The sequence below is a fragment of the Zootoca vivipara genome, chromosome 6, assembly GCF_963506605.1.
Source record: "Zootoca vivipara chromosome 6, rZooViv1.1, whole genome shotgun sequence".
Lineage (NCBI taxonomy): Eukaryota > Metazoa > Chordata > Lepidosauria > Squamata > Lacertidae > Zootoca > Zootoca vivipara.
In genome coordinates this window covers 35,742,706-35,762,635 of record NC_083281.1, presented here as the reverse complement: position 1 = coordinate 35,762,635, position 19,930 = coordinate 35,742,706, and the positions used below count along the sequence as shown (strand labels likewise).

Below are 19,930 nucleotides of genomic sequence, written 5' to 3'. Positions count from 1 at the left end.
CTGCTTGGTCCATCTAGCTCTGTATTTACACTGACTGGCAGCAGCACTTCCAGGCAGGGGACAATTCCCATTCCTAACAGCAGAGTTTTGTTGAACATCAAGTGAGCCAAAATTTCCCAGAAAAGATTTTTCTATATATATACAGTATATATATTTAAAATTATTATGTGAATTTAATCTCCCCATTCCAAGAATATGCATCAACAACCCCAGTCTCAAAATTTGTTGACCATGAATGGCATGGAGAATTTTAAGAGACCATTTTTGCTCATTCCTGTTTATTATTATTATTATTATTATTATTATTATTATTATTATTATACAGTTGTCAATGAAAATCCAAAGAAAGATACTGCAAATAAAAGGGTCACCATGAACGGTCAAGGAAGGCATGCCCCCTTTCTGCTCAGCATGCGGGCCAGAACCCAGGAAAGGCTGCTGAACTGCCCACGCTCACCCAGTCACCAGCTGGCAACAAGGCAGCAAAAGGGCACCCCAAACCCAAAGGCCCTTCCTTGCTGGATAATGGTGCCAGCACTGATGGAGATACTTTGTGAAAGGAGAGTTGGATAATGGAGCATCTTCAGTGATGGACTCAAGAATGCAAAGCCAATGCTCTCTCTGGTCTTATCCATACTTACCTTTCCTCTCGCTTTTTCCAGGCATAGGTCCACAATTGAAATCTCTGCGTCCAAGCACATATATAAGCATGAGCTTTCCCTGTGAAAAGCCACTCTTTAGTGCTCAATCGGAGCAAATATCAATTTTGGTTTTCCATTGATTGGCGTTTGCTCCGACCAAGCTTTAAAGCACAGACCATGCATGGAAAGAGTGGAGGAAAGGTAAGTGTAGATAAACCCTGAGTCTTCCCTTGGTGACTTTCTGTTCCCTTGGAACAGGGCTGGGGAAACCCATGGCCCTCCTGCTGTTGTTGGACTCCAGCTCCCATCAGCCCCTGCTAACATGGTCAATGATCAGGAATGATGGGAGCTGCAGTCCAACAACAACAGCTAAAAGAGGAAACTTTGGTAACTGAAGAATATCTGCTCCTGGGGCAATTTGGGAAGTTCTCATATGAAACCGCCTCATACTGAATCAGGCCATTAACCCATCCAATCCAGTACTGTCTACTCTGACTGGCAGTGGCTCTTAGGTTTCAGGCAAAGCTCTCCCCTGCATCAGCTGGTTCTTTGAAACGGGTTGAACTTGGGACCTTCTGTGTGTACAAAGTTGATGCTCTACCACTGATCTATTGGCCATTCCAAAGCCATGTCCCTAAGGCAGGAGTGGCTAACATGGTCCTCCAGATGTTGTTGGACCCCAGCTCCCAGCAGCCCAGGTAACCAGCATGTCCAATGGTCAGGGACAATGGGAGCTGTATTCCAACAACCACAGGTTCCCCATCCCTGCTGCCGAAGGAAAACCTTAGCAGGAGAGAAAATGTGGTATAGGGATGGACGGATGGATGAACCAACGAAGCTAAGTTCCTTGATGTGAGTGGTAGTCCTGGGCTGTCGACAGGCTATGGATTAAGTCTCATAATCCCAGAGTCCAGCAGTAACCAGGACAATGAGTTGGAAGCTGCAGTGTCACTGGTTAAGACGTTGCATTCCTGGCTCTGAGTCTGATGTTGGTGATCAGCAGCTGACAGAAGCTGAAGCTGAATCCCCCTGGGCGACTTCCTGTAGGCTCAAGTATCTGAGTGCCACCCAAACTGCCTTGTCCGTTCCATTGTGCAGAGAACGTGGCAGGCAGGAGTCCGTGGAATGCAGAAGAATGCCCATCTTTAGGAGGCTCTAGCTCCCCACAAGGTGATGAAGCCCAAGAAAGAGCCTTCGTCAGAGCAAGTTGTTCACTAGGAGTTTGCCTTGAGTTGTGTGACTAGAGCATGATGATAACCATAGCAAGATCTGCAGCCCCAATCCTCCACTGTTCTAGATTGCAAGTGTGTATTTAGTGCAGGCATAGGCAAGCTCCGGCCCTCCAGATGTTTGGGACTACAGTCCCATCATCCCTAGCTAACAAGACCAGTGGTCAGGGATGATGGGAACTGTAGTCCCAAGCATCTGGAGGGCCAGAGTTTGCCTATGCCTGATCTAGTGTAAGGCCCCAGTAGAGGGGTTTCCAGGGGTCAGCCCCTGGTCAGTCTCACCTGGCTCTTTTTAGACTATGCTCCTGCTTCTTGCCCAGTTGGGCTGATAGCCAGATCCTCCTAGGCTAGAAACATGGGAAGCTGATTTATACCAAATTAGACCATCTAAATGTCAGAGTCAAGCAGCCTGTATCTTAGGAAACTGCCTTCTAGCAAGTCAGGTCATTGGCTCACCTAGTTCAGTATTGTCTACACTGACTGGCAGTGGCTCCCTGGGATTTCAGGAAGGTTTCTCTCCCAGCCCCACCTTGGGGGTGTCAGGGAGTTGAACCCAGGACCTTCTGCATCCAAAGCAGGTGCTCTACCACTGAGCTAAGGCCCTTTTGCTTAAGAGAGGGGGCTCCTGGGATTCAAACACTGCAGAGCCATTCTTCAACTGCAAGGCCAGCCTGTCAGTGTTGGGGTGCCATTGCTGGTCCCATTAGGAAGGGTCTTGATGCAAGGATTTGTTTATTTCCTATTGAAAACCCCTGTAGCCCAGTCATCCTCTAAGAACAAAATGCCTGGAGCTATCCCATTCAGTCCTCCTAAGAACTCTACAAGAGAGGTTAGACTGAGAGATGGTCACTTGCCCACAGCTTCTGTGACTGATCTGGGATTTGAACCCAGGACTTCTCAGTCTATCCAACGCACTATTTTGACTCAGGATCCCCTGCTGCCTCCTCCACACTTTGATTGGACGCTTGGGTGATCAGCACTTGGGAGGAGGAAGCTTCCTTAGAAAACACACAAGAGTGTCGTCAAACCATGCAAGCCTGGAAAACAATGAGACTGCTGGGCAGAAAACCTCTGGCAGAAGCTTCAACCTGTCTATTTTTTTTATCTCAAGAAAACAATGTTCAGAGAAGGGGAGAGATGGAATGGATATGGTTTGATACACGAGACACACACATCTGGGGCATCCTAATGTTTTGAGGGTTAGATAACACTGAGCTCTGGCCCTGGGACTTTCACATCATCTCTGACTGTTCTGTCAAAGATTCCTGGAGAAATGGGGGTGCGGAGAGGCTAAAAACACTTTCCCTGCTTGGAAATAGGTTGTCTCTTATGTCACAAAGTCCATTTCTTTCACGTTCATTCCTAGTTGCTCTTAGAGGCACTTTTGTTCTTTATTTCGGCCAGCTTGCTGGTCAGGAAGCTCCACTTGAAGGCCACCCCTTCAGCGTCTCGGAGGTCGTTGTCCAGGCTGGTGCAGCTGGCTTCCTCGTCCGCCATTTCTCCTGCTGCCCCAACGCCCTCAGACATCTGGTCTCCACTCTCAGCCTTTGAAGCTGCCTTTTCCAGAGCTGAAGTTTGCTGCCACTTGGTGGCAAAGACGTCCCAAAGGCCAGATGTCTTCTTTTCAGAAGGGGAGTCCTCTTCTGGCCTGGCTGCCAGTGGGCTGTGAAAGCAAGAGGAGAATTTAGGGAGGAAAGAGATGCAGGCAGTGGCTTTGAATGAACTGGTTCAGATTAGCTAATTCACATAATTCTAAAATCTCTCTGAATTATGCCTGTTCTTGTAAATTCTGGGCAAAATGAATGTGAATTAAGTTCCAGTGGAACTTTGGGCAATTTTTTAATCAGTTCAGTTGAATCCCACCCCCAATAATAATAATAATAATAATTTATTATTTATACCCCGCCCATCTGGCCGGGTTCCCCCAGCCACTCTGGGCGGCTTCCAACAAAACACTAAAATACAGAAATCCATCAAACATTAAAAGCTTCCCTAAACAGGGCTGACTTGAGATGCCTTCTAAAGGTCTGGTAATTGTTCTCTTTGACCTCTAGTGGGAGGGCATTCCACAGGGTGGGTGCCACTACTGAGAAGGCCCTTTGCCTGGTTCCCTGTAACTTGGCTTCTCGTAGCGAGGGAACCGCTAGAAGGCCCTCGGAGCTGGACCTCAGTGTCCGGGCAGAACGATGGGGGTGGAGACGCTCCTTCAAGTAAAGCACAATTACCAGAGTTTCCTGGGAAGATGGAGCGATTGTTAAACTACTTTGTAGCTGTGTGGATGGAATAGCCCCCCCCCCAAATATCTCAGCACCCTTAGTTACCAGGATTCTTTGGGGAAGCCATGACTGTTTAAAGTGGTATTAGTTACAGGTAGGTAGCCGTGTTGGTTAAAAAAAAAATCCTTCCAGTAGCACCTTAGAGACTAACTAAGTTTGTCATAGGTATGAGCTTTCTAGTGCATGCACACTTCTTCAGATACACTGAAACAGAAGTCACCAGACCCTATGTATAGTCAGAGGGTGGGGAGGGGTATTACTCAGAAGGGTGGTGGGAATGGGTGATTGGCTGATAGAAGTGGTAAACCTGTTGATGACTGTGATATGGTTAAAGTGGTATGGTTGTGCTTTAAGCGTGTAGTACAGAAGGGGCCTGACTTTCAGATAGGAAGTCTTGCTCAGCCCTACCTGAAGAGTGAACCTGGTAAAACAAATAAAAAATAAAATAGAGGAGGGGAGGGGAGGAGAGGAGAGGAGAGGAGAGGAGAGGAGAGGAGAGGAGAGGATGAACCTGGACCTTTTTCGAAGCCTGTGTTCTGACACTGAGCTAGGGTCCCTTCCGATAAGAATGTTTCAGGAGCGTTGCTGGTTCCACAGCGGAAACCTACCTATGCCTTTGTGGCATTCTGTCTAGAACAGAGGTGGGGAACCTCCGGCCCATGGGCTGAATTAGGCCCGGAAGACCATTTTCCCCATTTTCCCCAAGCTACACCCACCTGCCAATCACCCAGATTGGGAGGTCTTATGCAAACAACCTGCTTCCCCTAAAGATCAGACATTTTGCAGTAAGGAAAGTTACGGGGAAATGCACTGGAAAGTGTGGGATAACACTTCCTTAGGTGCAATTTATTGATGCATGCTCAATTAACCGATTCTCAGGAAGCACCCAAAAGCTAGTTTCTAGAAAGGAGCAAGGTTGATTCTGCCCCCGTACTTTCCTTTCCACATTCTCTCTCTTCTAATGTCAGCTTTCTCCCGCTCTTTTCCTTGCCAACTGTAGGCAAGAGAGGAGCCAACGCTGGGAAGTTTTGTGTTTTTTTTTTTAAAAAGGAAACAGCACTGTAATATTCTTGTTCCTCAAAACATGGCCATGAGTGTGTGAGTAGGTGGTGGCTCCCTCTTAGCCCGGAGTGTGGGGCAATTTGAGGGCTGGATGGAGGTTCTCCAGCCATGAGAGCCTGTTGTGGCTGTGAGAACCAGCAGCCACTCTAGGCACTCAGAGGCTTCTGTGGATATGCTACAGTGGGAAGCTTCTCTGTCCCTTCCAGCCAAACTACCATGGAAGAGTTGTGATTCTCATGTGATAAACACAGTCTTGTGAACTAGCTGGTCCTGAGGGGTGGAATTAGGGAAGGATTTCACTTACTGGTCGGGACAAGGCTCAGGAGCCAGCAACTTATGTTCGTCTTCCCGGCTGAACAAAGATGAGACACTTCTCCAGCCTTTGACTCCAACTCCCTGGACCTGCAGAGGAAGATGGGAGAAGAAGGAGGGAGATCAGGGTCTACTAGCCACACCCAGGGCCATACCTGCTAGATAGTGGGAAATTCCTGGCCCTTTCCCTGAACTTTTAGCTTTCATTTAAAAACAAAAAGTCAGTCTTTATTCCTTTTTACTTGTGGAGCTGAAACGAAAGGAACAGGATTCAACCCAATTGCTTAGTGAGAGGTGCTCCTGTACTCCGGCTGCAGTCTATTGCTTTCTCTGTGTGCAAAGCCCTGGGATGATTGACAAGCCTGTGGACACTTACTAAACTTATTATGCTGCTGACTTGGAGGGGTTGGGTGGCTGCTTTCCATTGAGAGCCCCTCCCTTGACCCAGTATTTTGCCCCACTTCCCCAACACGATGACCACACGTTCATATTTCTGTCTGCAGTCCTGTTAGCCCTCCCAGGAAACAACAGGCAATTGAAATTATTTTACAAGGTCATGGCTCAGTGGAGCTCCACATAGACCACAGTTTAGATACGTTTCACGCAGTATTCAGTGGTTCTCATGTGGCCTTTTCAGGAGCATGCACTCAATGTTTTTGCCCTCATCTAAATTTTGCTATGCAGTTACATATGTAATTCAATATGTCTTTAAATATAGTTTCTCATACAAATTATTATTAGTATTATTTTAAATGCTGATACATGCAGAAATGGAGTAGGATAGACTTATGAACGAACAGATAAGCAATTGACACTCAATGCAAATAAGTTGACCCCACCCCATAGGTAACAGTCATATGCTGATGCATACTGAACACAGTCTGTTTGGGGGGGTGTCAGTAAACATCTCATTTTTGCTAGTTGCTTGCAGTAGAGGTTGGTTCTTTGGGGTGAATGGGGCATTGCCTCACCAACCTCAGTCTGCCCTCAGCGTTCTCGCCTACAAACCAGTCCATGGAGTGGCATCAGTCACTAGTAGGGTTGCCAGACTCAATAGTGGACAGGACCTCTGTGCCTTTATTGCCCTGCTCTCTTTTGAGTCTGGAAACCTTAAAGAGAAACCAGCAGAACCCTTTGTTTAATTTCCAAGGAAAGGGTCTGCTGGTTTCTCTTTAAGGTTTCCAGACTCAAAAGAGAGCAGGGCAATTAAAGGCACAGAAGTCCTGTCCTCTACTGAATCTGGCAACCCTAGTCACTACAGTAGTTTCAGTGTTGCCTGGTAGAACTCTGCAGGAAGGAGGATGGGGACATTGTCTTTGGTGCCACCTACTGTGAGCTCCCTGCCTTCTGCGCAACCAGCCCCAATGGGCACCCACCAACGCAGGTTACATGAGACCTGTCAGTCACTCAGCAAACCACACAATAGGGCGTTAGTGGGTTGATTGGCTGAGGCAAGCATTATGCCAACCAGGCCTGCTCTGGGGTCTAATAAGGTCACCACCTAATGCAGCTCCAAGCTCAAAAGCAACTTGAGTTCTGGAGAGAAATAACTACCGGTACTGGTCCTTACCCGCCGTGCCAGCTGAGAAACAGGATTTGACCCCTCCTCTGTCAGCAGGGTTGAGTCTGTGGTTTCCATCAGTTCAGGGTTATCTCTCTGAAACAAGAAATCAGCTTCAGGAATGCTGGAGGAGACTTGATGGAATAGTCCAGCCCTTTTGGACTACACTCTATGGCAGTGTGGGAAAAGCTTTTTCCTGCTGAGAGCCTGAACTGAAGAGGGATTGATTATTGAACCACTCTGTGCATTGTAGCTCTGTGCACCCTTAACAAACCACAGTTCCCAGTATTCTCTGATTGTTAAAGTGGTATAATAGTGTTTTAAATGTATGTTATGGGTGTGGCCTCCTGTCCTTCCTCTGCCGTCTGCGTTTGCCACTCTCCCTCCGCCAGTTTCATAATGTAGTTTCTGCCCTACCACAGTCCATTTCCTTTCTAGTAAAGCCTTAGCCTTTTGTCAACTAATCCATTAAATAAATCACTTGAAATATTTCAATCAGCTAAAAAAAAGGGGGGGCTATAATCGGTCAGCAGGTGTTTATTTACTTATTTAATAAACATTTGATTATTTGCAATACAAGCTCTTATACAAAACAAACAAACAAAACCAAACAGATGGCAAACTCCACCTTAGAAGAAGCATTCTGTCAGGTATGAGAATGAATGGGAATGCCTCCCCTCAGACAATGGCTTTTATATACAAGACAGACTCAGCTGTGTCATCTGAAAACAAAGAACAGACTCTTTTCTTTCTTTAGGTCTATGCCCCTTCCTTTAGCATCCCCCCCAATCACATTTCTTAGATTTAAATAGCCAGCCTTCCCCAACCTTGTGCCCTCTGGATGTCACTAGGCTGCCAACTTCCACCTACCCCAGCCAGCATAACAAATGGTCGGGGATGATGAAGTCAAGCACAACACCTGGAGAGTGCCAGAAGTAGGTTAATGAATAAATGGATCAACTAAAATGCATGTGATCATGAGTTTTCTTTAACCAGGGGGCATGGCCCCTCTTCATAGACTTCTTATTCTTCCCCATAAATCAGGCACAGAGAACCTATGGCCTTTCAGATAGACTACAACTCCCATCATCCTTTGTCTATGCTGGCTGGGGCTGATGGGAGCTGGAGGGCCATAGGTTCCCCTTGCCTGCCATAAATTAAGAGAGGGCAACCCATTGCCTGCTGCTACCCCATGCTCAATGACCGAAGGAGGGGAAAGAGCCCAGCTGAGGATGCCTCTACCTCATCCTGGAATTCCTCATCCGGCAGCTCTCCGCCAAGGGTCTGTAGAACTTTGGCCTTGTAGACCTTCCAGAATCCCTGAGTCATCCTGGCAACAGCCCCGCTCACTCTCAGGTTCTTCTCCCAGGAGCTAGAGGGTCGCACAGTAAACTGGCTTCCAAACAGGCTTCCAAACTGAGATCCCGGCAGTTTGGAAGCCTGACGGCTTACAGTCACCACTTTGGATTCTCTTCCAAGTCTAAGCGGGTCAGGTTCCGGTTGCCATTGGGCCTCTGTCCCCAGCTGCTTCGGAGGCTCTGCAGGGAACCAGGAGCTCAGGCAGATGCTTGTGCGCCCTGCAAATTCACACCTGTCACTGGCTGCCTCTTTCTCGGATCTGGTGTCTTCATTAAAATTTCAGAAGCTTCCAATGTACATCTCAAAGAACAGAGAGGAATCGGATCCATGACTGACCCAGAATACCAATGGATTCTGTCAATGAATGCCCCTGGAACACATGAAAGTGCAGTGGACACAGATCCCAACAATTTGACTCCTCTGATCACCTTTTATGCATCCCATATCCAGGCTCTTTTGCCAAAAAGACCCACTGAACTTCTTTCCATTCCGGATTTGAGACGTGAATCTTTGTTAGTTAGTTCTCTCGCTAACATTGAGCTTACTGTCTGCACCCTTGCTTGGTGTAGAGTCCTCTCTTATTCAGAAGAGTGGTGTGCTCCCCACACAGCTCCTGAGTCCCCCTACCACCCCCATGCAGAATCTTCTACTTTCAAGTCTTGAGGAAAACCTCATTCTGGCAATGCTACGCTCTTGTATTACTTACTCTCCATTGTCTGAGTCCTGTAACTGATCTCCAGCGGAAAAAAGGACTTTGGAATGCGGTAGCTCAGCAACAGGCTCTCAAAATAGTGCCTGGCAGCTAAATTATTTCTTAGGGCTGATAGCCTCACAGACCTGTGTCGTCTTCTCCTTTGCAGATTTAGTTTAGGAAGCTTCGACTCCTGCAAGTTGCAAACAAGGGGTGCGGGTTCTTTGCTCGCTGTTAAAACTATCAAGCTCTCTTAGCTCCTTCACCCCCAACTCGTGCTCCGATTGTAGGAGTGATGAAAGGATGGGTTGTCTTTCAATTGCCCATCTTTCTTCTCCCTGTGGCTAATGACAGATTCCTGTCTGCTGCCTTTACATGCCTGTAAATGTATTATTGATTTCCCAGCCTGGTGCAAGTAACGTGATCGCGAGTAGTTAACTGACTGGCGGTTGTTCCTTTGTCCTGCTCTGACAGCCGCATCCTAAATGCACAAATCCCTATTGGCTACGCTTGATGCTGCCAATAATGCTCCACTGTGTGCCTCTCCCCGAGTTGAGTTGCGCTGGGAACAGTAGTCCTCAGGGCAGTGTGGTGACCCACAGAGTTCTCGTCCTTCAAGGATCACTCAAAGTGAAACCACTGTTGCTGTGTGAGTGCTTAATTCAGGAGGAAAAAAATATGGCAGGGGGTCAGATTTGTGCCTACAAATCACATCCTTTGTGTTAGAACTGGACACACAATGCTGTTCATAAACTCAAAAACGAGCCAGTATTTGAACAAAGGTTCTTCATCCAGGGTCGACTCTGGGCTTAAGGGAACTCTCAGCATAGTACCTACATAGAAACATAGGGAGCTGCCTTATACTAAGTCAAACCTAGCTCAGCATTGTCTAACAATGACTCATCAGGGTTTCAGACAGGGGACATTACCAGAGACTCAACCTGGGACCTTCTGTTTGCAAAGCAGATGCTCTACCACCACTGAGCTGTGGCCCAGTGACAGTGTGGATGGGCTTATCCAGAAACGCTGATGCTCCCTTGGCTGGTAGAGGCCAGGTGGACACTATAGGTTGTATTCATATTAGTGTTACTCAAAGTTGACCCGTTGAAATTAATGGACCTGACTAAATTCTTGCCATCATGGGTTGGCTGTTTCCAAAAGAAATTAAGGGGAGGGGGGCTTTCTGACCTTCACAGTTGAGGTATAAAAGATTGAGGGGGGATTTGCTAGGTACAAAAGTCATTAGGTTTGACGATACTTTGGGTATTTTAAATTGACCTACTGGCGAGCGTTATGCTCACTTAAATTCCGATGTGTTAAGTGAAGTGTTAATTTTTTTAAAAAAAATTTGCAACACAGTTGTGGAAAATTTATAGATAAGTTATTCAATAGCCGCTATGCAGCTTCCTGTACCAGGCAAGTTCTGGTCTAAGAAAATACAGATATGGTAGAAAAAGTAAGAAATTTTTCACCACAAAGCTAATAGTTACCACCACCAGTTAAAGTTATACACAAAATATATCTAAGTGAACTGTTAATTGTTGATTTATTTAGTTTTACTGTTGTGGTGGTATTATATTAATAATTAATGAATTCTCAAGTAAAATTGACTGCTGTAATTCTCCATAGTCATTAGCTACTATTTACTCTATGTTTCATCTATAGATTGTAGTTACCAATATGCCATTTTGTGAGAACTGCTGTTGTCAAACAGGAGAATGAATTAGCAGGCAGGCAAATCAATAAACAGCATTTGTTTAACTTCACTTCTGGAGAAGCCCAAAGAATCTATGGAATGTTGATTTCTCAATGTCCCAGCACCATCAGTGGGACCTTGCTATGGAATTGCCCCAAGACCAATTCTTACTACATCTCTAGTCCAGTCTTCCTCCCCAGGGACTTTTATGCTCCTTCCATCCACGTGTGAAACATTGCTCATAATTTTGCACACTTACATCACCAGAGTGCCACTGGCATTCTGAAGCCCTTTCGAGGGACACCATAAATCTGCTATTTCGGTTAGGCAATAATATATAGGAATGGTTGTACGACAGGAAACAAAGAACACCGTATCCAATTCAAACTGCAGGGGAAATTTAGGTCAGCCGAATCTAATGACCCACACAGAAACCTGGCCAGGACACTGGGGTTATCGCCCTTTGCTTGCAAAGAGTGCTACGAGATCTTTTGATGGCCAGCCCTCAGGGTTTAGATTTCCTTCACGAAGGATTAGCTGAACACCAGAAACAACAGTTACACAGGTCAAAGGGTCATCCCTTGCAGTGACTGGCCATTAATCAGTGGTGAGCTGCAACGTGATCTCCCTATGGAATTACATTCCACTCGTTTTCATCTCCAAGACTTAAAGTGGACTTCCAAGGAAGGACAAAGAATTGGGATGGATGTTTTGTTTTCAAGGCAGAGCTGTGGATCCAGAATCATAGTCATGCCAAGAAATCAACAGGCCAAGACTATATTTACAGTATATTAGTTCCTTTTTAACATTTAGATGCTGCTTTATTTTATAAACAAGTGGCCAAGTGGCTAATAGCAGAATTATTAGAGCAATAAACATCAACAGCTGAAAAATTACACACAACAACAGAACAGAATTAAAAATAAACAGGCTAGCCTTTAGGGGAAAGGCCATAGCTCAGTGGTGGAGTATCTGTCTTGCATGATGGTGGTCCCAGCTTCAATCCCTGGCCTCTCCAGGTTAGGACTGGGAATTTCCCTGTCTGAAACCCTGGAGAGAAGCCACCAGGCAGTGGGCAATGTAGACAATACTGAACTAGATGGACCAATGGGTTTGACTCAATATAAGGTAACTTCCTATGTTCCTAACCTCCCTGTCAGCATAAATTATTGTTGTTGTTGTTGTTTAGTCGTGTCCGACTCTTCGTGACCCCATGGACCATAGCACGCCAGGCACTCCTGTCTTGCACTGCCTCCCGCAGTTTGGTCAGCATAAATAGAAAACAGCAATCACTCAAAAATAGGGGAAACCCTATGTTTAAAGAAATTAACTGTCAGCAGGTTGACTGACCTCAAAAGCCAGGTATTTAGCTAACACCCAGATGCAGTCAGTGTTGAGGCCATAAAGGCCTCCCTCTAAAGCACATTCCATTGAGTCGGTGGCACTACTAAAAAGGGCCTGCTCCTGGTGGTTGGCCTATCACTGTTCACCTCCCTGCTTTGTGTCCCACCAGTCCCAATGGGCATCGGCCATGACCAGCCAAGCAAACCACTGGAAGGACAAGAGGGGCAGTGGTTCCAGCATCATTCAGTGTTTCAAACCATTTACGGGCACCATCCCATGTACCAAGCACTCAGGTGTATCTTGTTCTAGTAAAGTATATACATTTTGTTAAAATAAATAAAAAATGCTCTGCTCTTGCAACTGCTTACGTCTATTAAGATAAGTTACCTCGTCCAGCCCACATTTTACCAGTTTCTCTGCAAGAGTATCATGGGAGACTTTGTCAAAAGTCTATTTTATTAAGTCTTGCTGTCCTTAATTTGAATTTCAGTAACTTAACGAGTGACATCCAAAGCAGGACATACTCAAGAGTAGACCTACTGAAATGATATTGGATATCACACATTTTTTAAAAAACATTTAAAAAACCAAGCCTACTTGTGTTACCTTTATTCCAGCTTGTTTTCTTGAGCTTATGTTACATATGTTTTATTCATTTAAGTTGTTGACTGGCAGGATATACGTATAAATAATTCAAATAGATATATATTAGTTCAAGTTATGCCCCATTAAACTGGGCGGAGGAGGGAAGACAGAAAGTACACAGGGGAGCTCAGTTATGGTATCCACAATAATAAATGTCAGCAGGCACAGACAGCTGCTTTATTAATAAGCGATGTTTACATATCGCTACCTAAAAAAAAAAATTATGATAGTTTCGGGGGTGTCGGCATGTGATGACGTCGTGAACAGTCACCGGAAGCGGAAGTTCCCTTTCCTCCTTTCTCTCGTTGGTGAGCCTCTTGAGCGAAGTATGGCCCCTAGCAGATGTCGCCGGACAGGCTCCCACAAGGCACATTCCTTGGCGCGCCAGTGGAAGACGAAGCGGCGGCGCCGGGATCTGGATCAGATCCACGAGGATATGCTGCCTGAAAAATCGGCCAAGCTGCTGCGCCAAGAGCCGGACCCTGACATGCCTGGGAGCGCCCAGCACTATTGCCTGCATTGCGCGTGCGTAAAGGGGGAAGACGGGGCGGGGTTCGGTTTGCTTCTCGTACGGCTTCGTTTTTGCTTACTGCGCCTGTGTAATGAAGAAAGCTGCTTCGGGCTTGACCCTGCCTTTTTTTCAGCATAGAGATACGAAAGGCTAGAGAAGGGACGCGGGTGGCGCTGTGGGTTAAACCACAGAGCCTACTAGGGCTTGCCGATCAGAAGGTCGGCTGTTCGAATCCTCGCAACGGGGTGAGCGCCCGTTGTTCGGTCCCAGCTCCTGCCCAAACGATCAGAGGTCCCTTTACCTTTATCCATGCAGAAACCCAAGGAGGCCTATCTTTTTCTAACTCACGCCTTTCCTTGGGTTTTTACACGGTTCCCCGCCGCAGTTTTTTAGATACTTAAGTTGTGTTTCCTGTGCCAGAATAGCCAATTATATCCATATGGGGTAGGATTGAGGGGTCTTACTGCAGTAAGTGCACTGGAACGCAGGAAGGGCTGCGCAGACTCCGTATATTTAAAGCACCCCGCCAAAGAATCATGGGAACTGTAGTTTAGCTACAGTTCCCAGAACTCTTAACTCCAGTTCCCACAATTTCTCTTGGGAGAAATATGCTTTAAATGTATGGTGTGTTTACAGCCTGCCTGAGCCAGATCCCTACCTGGAGATTGAACTCCAGACCTTCTGCATGCAAACTGGTGCTCTCTTGAGCTGTGGCCTTTTCCCTCTTTTAATATTGCAGGTGAGAGGTGGAGCTGGTTTGGCTTTCCTGCCACTGCCGCTCCCCTCCCAATACTCCTTGGGTTGCAGCAAATGTTATTCTACTTGAATTCCTATCCCTGATGCAAATCTAATCTTTGGCTGTCTGAAGAAGCCTTGTGCTTACCATAGCAAGATGCAAGGGAGGACAGATCTCCTGCACCTTTAACACTTGAATAGAAGAGTGGATTTCAGCAGCTGTAGTACCTCCGTTTACGTAACCCTCTGGTTACGTAAACTTCGGGGTGCGAAAGCAGCAAACCTGGAAGTATTTTACCGGGTTTTGCTGCGTGCACATGCGCTTAAGCGATCCTCTGGTTGCGAAAACCTCAGGATCCAGCCAGACCTCGGGAACGGATCCCATCCACAACCAGAGGTACCACTGTACTCTATTTGTGCTTCATTGCCTTCCACTCAGATATGTTGCACTTGTGGTTTTTCTATATATAAAAAACAACAATATTTTGCACACAGCTAGGACTGGATTTTGAAAGAATGCAGAATTCCTGCTCTCTTCTCTTTATTGCTATCTTTTGTTTCAAACAATGGGATAAGCATTCATGCCTTAACTCAGGAGTAACCAACAAGAGGCCCTCCAGATGTTGTTGAGCTCCAGCTCCCACCATCCCCATCCAGCATCCGACAGGGATGATGGGACTGGAGTCCAACCACACCTGAAGGCCACAGGTTTCCTGCCCTTGCATTAGGACCTTAACTGATGTATCCCTTAATTGGTTAAAATGAGAAGGGCTATTTGTTCCTGGGAGAGAGCACATGTTGCTGGATCCCACACTCCTAACTGTAGTTAGAGAATCTGGGCAGTTTCTTCTGCATTGCCAAGAAAAGTGGAGAAGTTTAGAGCAGTGCTAGAAACTGAAATATGAAAGCTAGGAGCTAAATGGCACTTTAAACCTGGGTTACGGGCACAACAACTGAATGTCTAGATGCGCTTTTTAATAACAAGAATACAAAACTCAAAATGAATGAACTGCAGCTAAAATATGTTCATTTTTCACAAGGTCTAGTTCTTCCCCTGCTCACCCTCCTAATATTATTAAAAGGGTCTCTTTTCCAGTCTTCAGAGTGTAGCTGGAAGTACCGTAGGGAGGCATAAAAAGGTCCTCCTTTCCTTCCACTCTCCAGTTTTAATCTGAAATCCTAGGCACAGTACTGTGCCCAGAGCTCAGAAGCTGCTCGCACTAATGAAATTACCTGTTGCAAAATGCGCCTAGAACAATGGGAGTTTCAAACACTGATTTAGAGGGTTGAGGTGATGTGAAATGACATGAAAGCTCAGCCTGCAGTTCTGATGGCCATTTTCATGCATTCAAATATTTGCTTGGTGCTGTTGCAATAGACACAGATAAAGGTAGTTCAACAAAATGATTTGTAGGAATGAACTTTCTATTTTTCAATAGGCATCAACCAACTTAACTTTTTTCCTTTTTTTCTCCCCCAACAGGCGATACTTCGTTGATTTAAAAAGTATGAAGGATCACTTCAGATCTAAGGTTCACAAAAAGAGGTAATATGAATTCAGCGTATTATAGAGCATAGCCTTTTTCTCTAGGGAATGAACACCTGTAGACACATACGATTGTCTATGCACCCTGATCTCTTAACCTTCCAACGTTTTAGAAAAGCACTTCACTAATTTTATGTATGTTGCCTGGGTGCTGTCTAGATAATACATGTTTGTTATAAAATAAGTGAAAAAGATGGGCAGTGGGGGCCCTCTTGGCAGTTGTGCTACTGTCAGAGGTTTGGGGGGGTGACCTGGGAGAGGGCATTCTCTGTGGGATTCCCTCTTTGCATAGATGTGTCTGGCACTTCACAACATAGTTTTTATGGTGTACTTCTCTCTTCCCTGACCTTTAGCCTGTGATACATATTTTAAGGACCCACAGAAGAGGAAAGGAACCGGAGTTAGTATTGTGTGCAAACCAGGATTCATGGATTGTTTTTCTGAAAACTGTTAACTCATTTTAGCATGTCTGTTTCCTGGGAGAGTCACCTGAAAAACAAACAAACGGCAAAATACTGATTTGATTTTACATTTGACTGATATCATATGGTATCCATTCTAGATGTCCAGTTTGACTTGCAGTGTATTCATTGTGTTGCTAATTTATTTTATTAAACAAGTGCATTTCTTGAAATGGGAAAGAATGCAGTGGAACAGTTTCCATCTCGGTACATCAGTGGATCCTCTTTGACTTATAGTACTGCCATCTAAATGGCTCTTAGCCATGCAGTTGGTAGAATATGGGCTGTAGCCAATGCTAGTTAAAATTAATGGACGTGACGAACTTAGCTCCATGAATTTAAATGGGTCTACTTTGAGCAGTGGTGGGGTGGGAGGTGGAGCGCCAAAGTTTGCCAGCTAATTAAGTTGATTTTATTTGCTTTGTAGACTGAAGCAGCTGAGTGAGGAGCCATACACCCAGGAGGAAGCAGAGAGAGCGGCTGGGATGGGGTCCTATATACCTCCTAAGAAAGTCGAAGTCCACACACAGCCGTTGGAGGAGATGGAGGAATCTGGATGAGAGAAGTGGAGCCCAATTGAAAATTCTGTAGATAACTTGAGACAGTGGTGAGGGGTGTGTGATTTGGCATAAGTGACATAGGGCTTCGACCACAACTATTTTATGGTAGTAGATCTGGGGCATAAAATGGCTTCAGTGGACATAAGCGTCGCTTTTATTTTTTGTGACGGAACAAGCACTCTTATCCTGTCCTTTCATCAGAAGATGGAGTTCAGCTGGAGGTCTGGGAGCGGATGAGCAGACCTCCCCACTGTCCTATTGACCTGCTTATGTAACTAATTGCTTCTCTTATAGCGGCTCATGTTTGTAAGCCGTGACTGTGGATTTTCAGCATTCTGCTCTGAATGTGACCTTTCTGCAGCTTCCAAATGAGTCCCTTTTAATAAATGAGCTGGCAACCTGCTGGGCTGATCCTGGGCTGTGTGCTTCACTTGGTTTGATTGAATGCTCTAAAGTAGACTTTCAAGAGCCTTGAAGAAGAGCAGCAAATGCCACACCAGAAACCATTCAATTTGCATGACTTACTTGAGGAACAATTGCTTTGGGTTCTGTGTTCAGAACAACTAACTTGGCTTAGAGCTCTCCACTTCCTCCATTAAGTGTGCATTGGTGGGTTCAGAGAAATCTTGCCACACTTTAGCGTCTCTTATTCTGAGTGCAGCCAGATACAGTGAACCTGGGTTTACGAACGCAATCCATTCCACGGAGGCATTCATAAACAGAGGCATTCGTTCCCCAAAGGCACAGTTTTGCGCGTGTGCGAAGCGTCGATAGAGCGCTTCTGCGCACGCTGCATAGATCGCTTCTACGCAGAAACGAGCTGCGCATCCAATGCCGTGGAACCCGGATGTAAACACTTCCGGGTCCGCAGCATTCGTAAACAGAGGCTTTCATAAACAGAGGTACTGTAGTTGTAAACCAAGGTTCCACTGTAGTTAGAATGGGATGAGGTATTCTTGTGTGGGAGAATAGGTGGAAGAGAGAACAAGCCATGTTCTTGCATGTGCCCTCCTCACACTTTCCCTCCTCATCGCATGCCTGGTTTTGTTGCTTCTGCCCTGGGAAGATGGGGCTTGTCCACCTGGGAAGGTAGCTCATCCAGGAGAAGGAGAACTATGGTCCTAAATTTCTGCTGCCTTGTGGGATATCTTGGGGAGAAGAAAAGGCTAAAGAGTCAACCCTATACAAATCTGGAGTGGAGTCCCTAAGACGGATGGCACCTTGTACGCCTCCTTCCAGCAAGTCCTGCAGCCAAGCTGGTGCCCAAACATATTGTTCTGCTTTCATTTGGACCACATCAGTGAGGCAGAGACCACATCAGTCTTGTCATCTGGGCAGCCCCAAAACCTCCATACACACAGCCCAGGCTTGCGCCCCAGGGAGGTCACTTCGGTGCTGCTAATCAGAAGTTTGACTTCACGCCCACAGGCACACTCTGTTGTCTCTCGAGACAGACGGATGCCAACACCAACAACCTTAGCTTATTTCAATTAAAGGGAGCAATTCACACAGCACATAGTAAAACTTTGGACTTGCTCCCACAGGATGGTTGGTTGGTTGGTTAGTTAGTAAAAAAATTATATACCACTGGATTGTAAGTGGAGGAAACCCTCAAAAGTGGTTTACAAAAAAGAAAAAAAAATCAAAACTCTTTAAAAAACCACAAGTGGAAATGTTAAAAACATACTGTAGTAAAAATCAGTGATAATCTAAAAACAGATTAAAACACCTGTCAGCAATCTACATGTCTGGGTAGGCTTGCCTAAACAAAAATGTTTTAGCAGGCTCTGCAAAGAGAACAGTAAAGGCAGCTGCCTGATGTCAATAGAGAGAGAGTTGCAAAGTGTGGGTCCTGCAGACATGGGTAGTTGTGTAACATCAGTTGATAATTCTTTACAAATGGTCTGCTAGCTCACAACAAGGAATATTACATTGCAAGGTCTGGATGCTTTTTGGGGTTTTTTAAAACCTATTTAGGTGGTTGAATGAGATACTGCAAATGTACATCTCATTTAGGCAAGCATGCAATTGTGTACCATATTCAGATTTCTGGGTGGTTTGGAAGTAATTGAATCATTTTGGGTTACACCGTGGTGTATACTACATGCCCACTTTCTAGGCCAGGCATCCTCAAACTTCGGCCCTCCAGATGTTTTGGACTACAATTCCCATCTTCCCCGACCAGTGGTCCTGTTAGCTAGGGATCATGGGAGTTGTAGGCCAAAACATCTGGAGGGCTGCAGTTTGGGGATGCCTGTTCTAGGCCATATGAAAGTATCATTAAACTTAATTCTGGTGTGATTGAGTGAGTCAGGCCCTAACATCTTGTATACACAGTGTGTCTTGTAATGCCTGTTGAATCGAGATATTGCTAGCCCTTTTAGACCCTAGAAATCATGGGAGGGGAACGTGCTCCCCTCCAAATGTTTCTGGACTACAATTTCCATCATCCCTAACCCTTGGCCTCACTGGCTAGGGTTGATGGGAGCTGGAGCCCAACTACACCTGGTGAGCCAAAGGTTTCCAACCCCTGCTATAAATGGTTGGCATCCTAGGAGCAGAAATAAATCCTTTGCCACAGCCATTCGTGCATATTGCTGCAATGCGTTTAGCTGTTGACATCTGCTGAAACAAGCACATCATTCTCTGTGGATCAGCAGAGATTAAGCCTCTATACAAAAAGGCTTTTGGAAGAAGAGGGAGGGATGCTTTTAATCGCCTCTACTGCCTCTCCCTTATCTATTTAGGAGGGACACAGAGTCAAGAACTATTCTAGCCTTTGTTTATGGCTCCGATCATGGAATCTGTTGCAAGTCTCTAAACTCTGATAATCTTTGGTGTTTGTTTTTAACTGGTGAGGGGTGTGACTTGGGAGGGGCGTGGCCTGCACAGGGTCCCAAGGAGCACATAGAGAGGTCTGAAGGCTCACATTTGACCATAGCTGCCAAGTTATCCCTTTTTTTAAGGGATTTCCCCTTATGCTGAATAGGCTTCCTCGCGAGAAAAGGGAAAACTTGGCAGCTATGCATTTGACCCCTGGGGTTCCCCCACCCTTGCTTAAGGAAAGACTGACTTTGGTCATGTAGCAAACAGCTGCTCCCAGGGTGCAAAAACGACACAGGCAACATTCTTTAAAACAGAGATTTATTGTACACAGTGCAACACGTTTATTCCTAGCATTGATGGTATGACACAGATGAATCTGCTAGTGTGGTGTTTGAGATCTAGCTGCCTTAGCAAGAGCCTAATCCAGAGAGGAACAAGGGCAGATTTTTGTGTTGAAGATTTAATGGAGGGCCAC

At 45.8% G+C, this 19,930-nt stretch overlaps 2 protein-coding genes across 2 annotated transcripts; one reads left to right on the top strand and one right to left on the bottom strand.

Annotated features, from left to right (window-relative positions):
• Window positions 1-188: 188 nt before the first annotated feature.
• On the bottom strand, window positions 189-9,185 carry C6H1orf232 (chromosome 6 C1orf232 homolog). Its single transcript, XM_060275787.1, has 4 exons — window positions 8,324-9,185; window positions 7,091-7,177; window positions 5,513-5,610; window positions 189-3,533 (listed from the first exon to the last, which is right to left on the bottom strand). The coding sequence occupies exons 1-4, from the start codon at window positions 8,408-8,410 to the stop codon at window positions 3,233-3,235; spliced, it is 573 nt and encodes a 190-aa protein (XP_060131770.1). The 5' UTR covers window positions 8,411-9,185; the 3' UTR covers window positions 189-3,232.
• A 3,917-nt stretch (window positions 9,186-13,102) lies between these two features.
• Window positions 13,103-17,046, top strand: ZNF593 (zinc finger protein 593). The gene is made up of 3 exons (XM_035120737.2): window positions 13,103-13,341; window positions 15,546-15,608; window positions 16,497-17,046. The coding sequence occupies exons 1-3, from the start codon at window positions 13,145-13,147 to the stop codon at window positions 16,627-16,629; spliced, it is 393 nt and encodes a 130-aa protein (XP_034976628.1). The 5' UTR covers window positions 13,103-13,144; the 3' UTR covers window positions 16,630-17,046.
• Window positions 17,047-19,930: the final 2,884 nt, after the last annotated feature.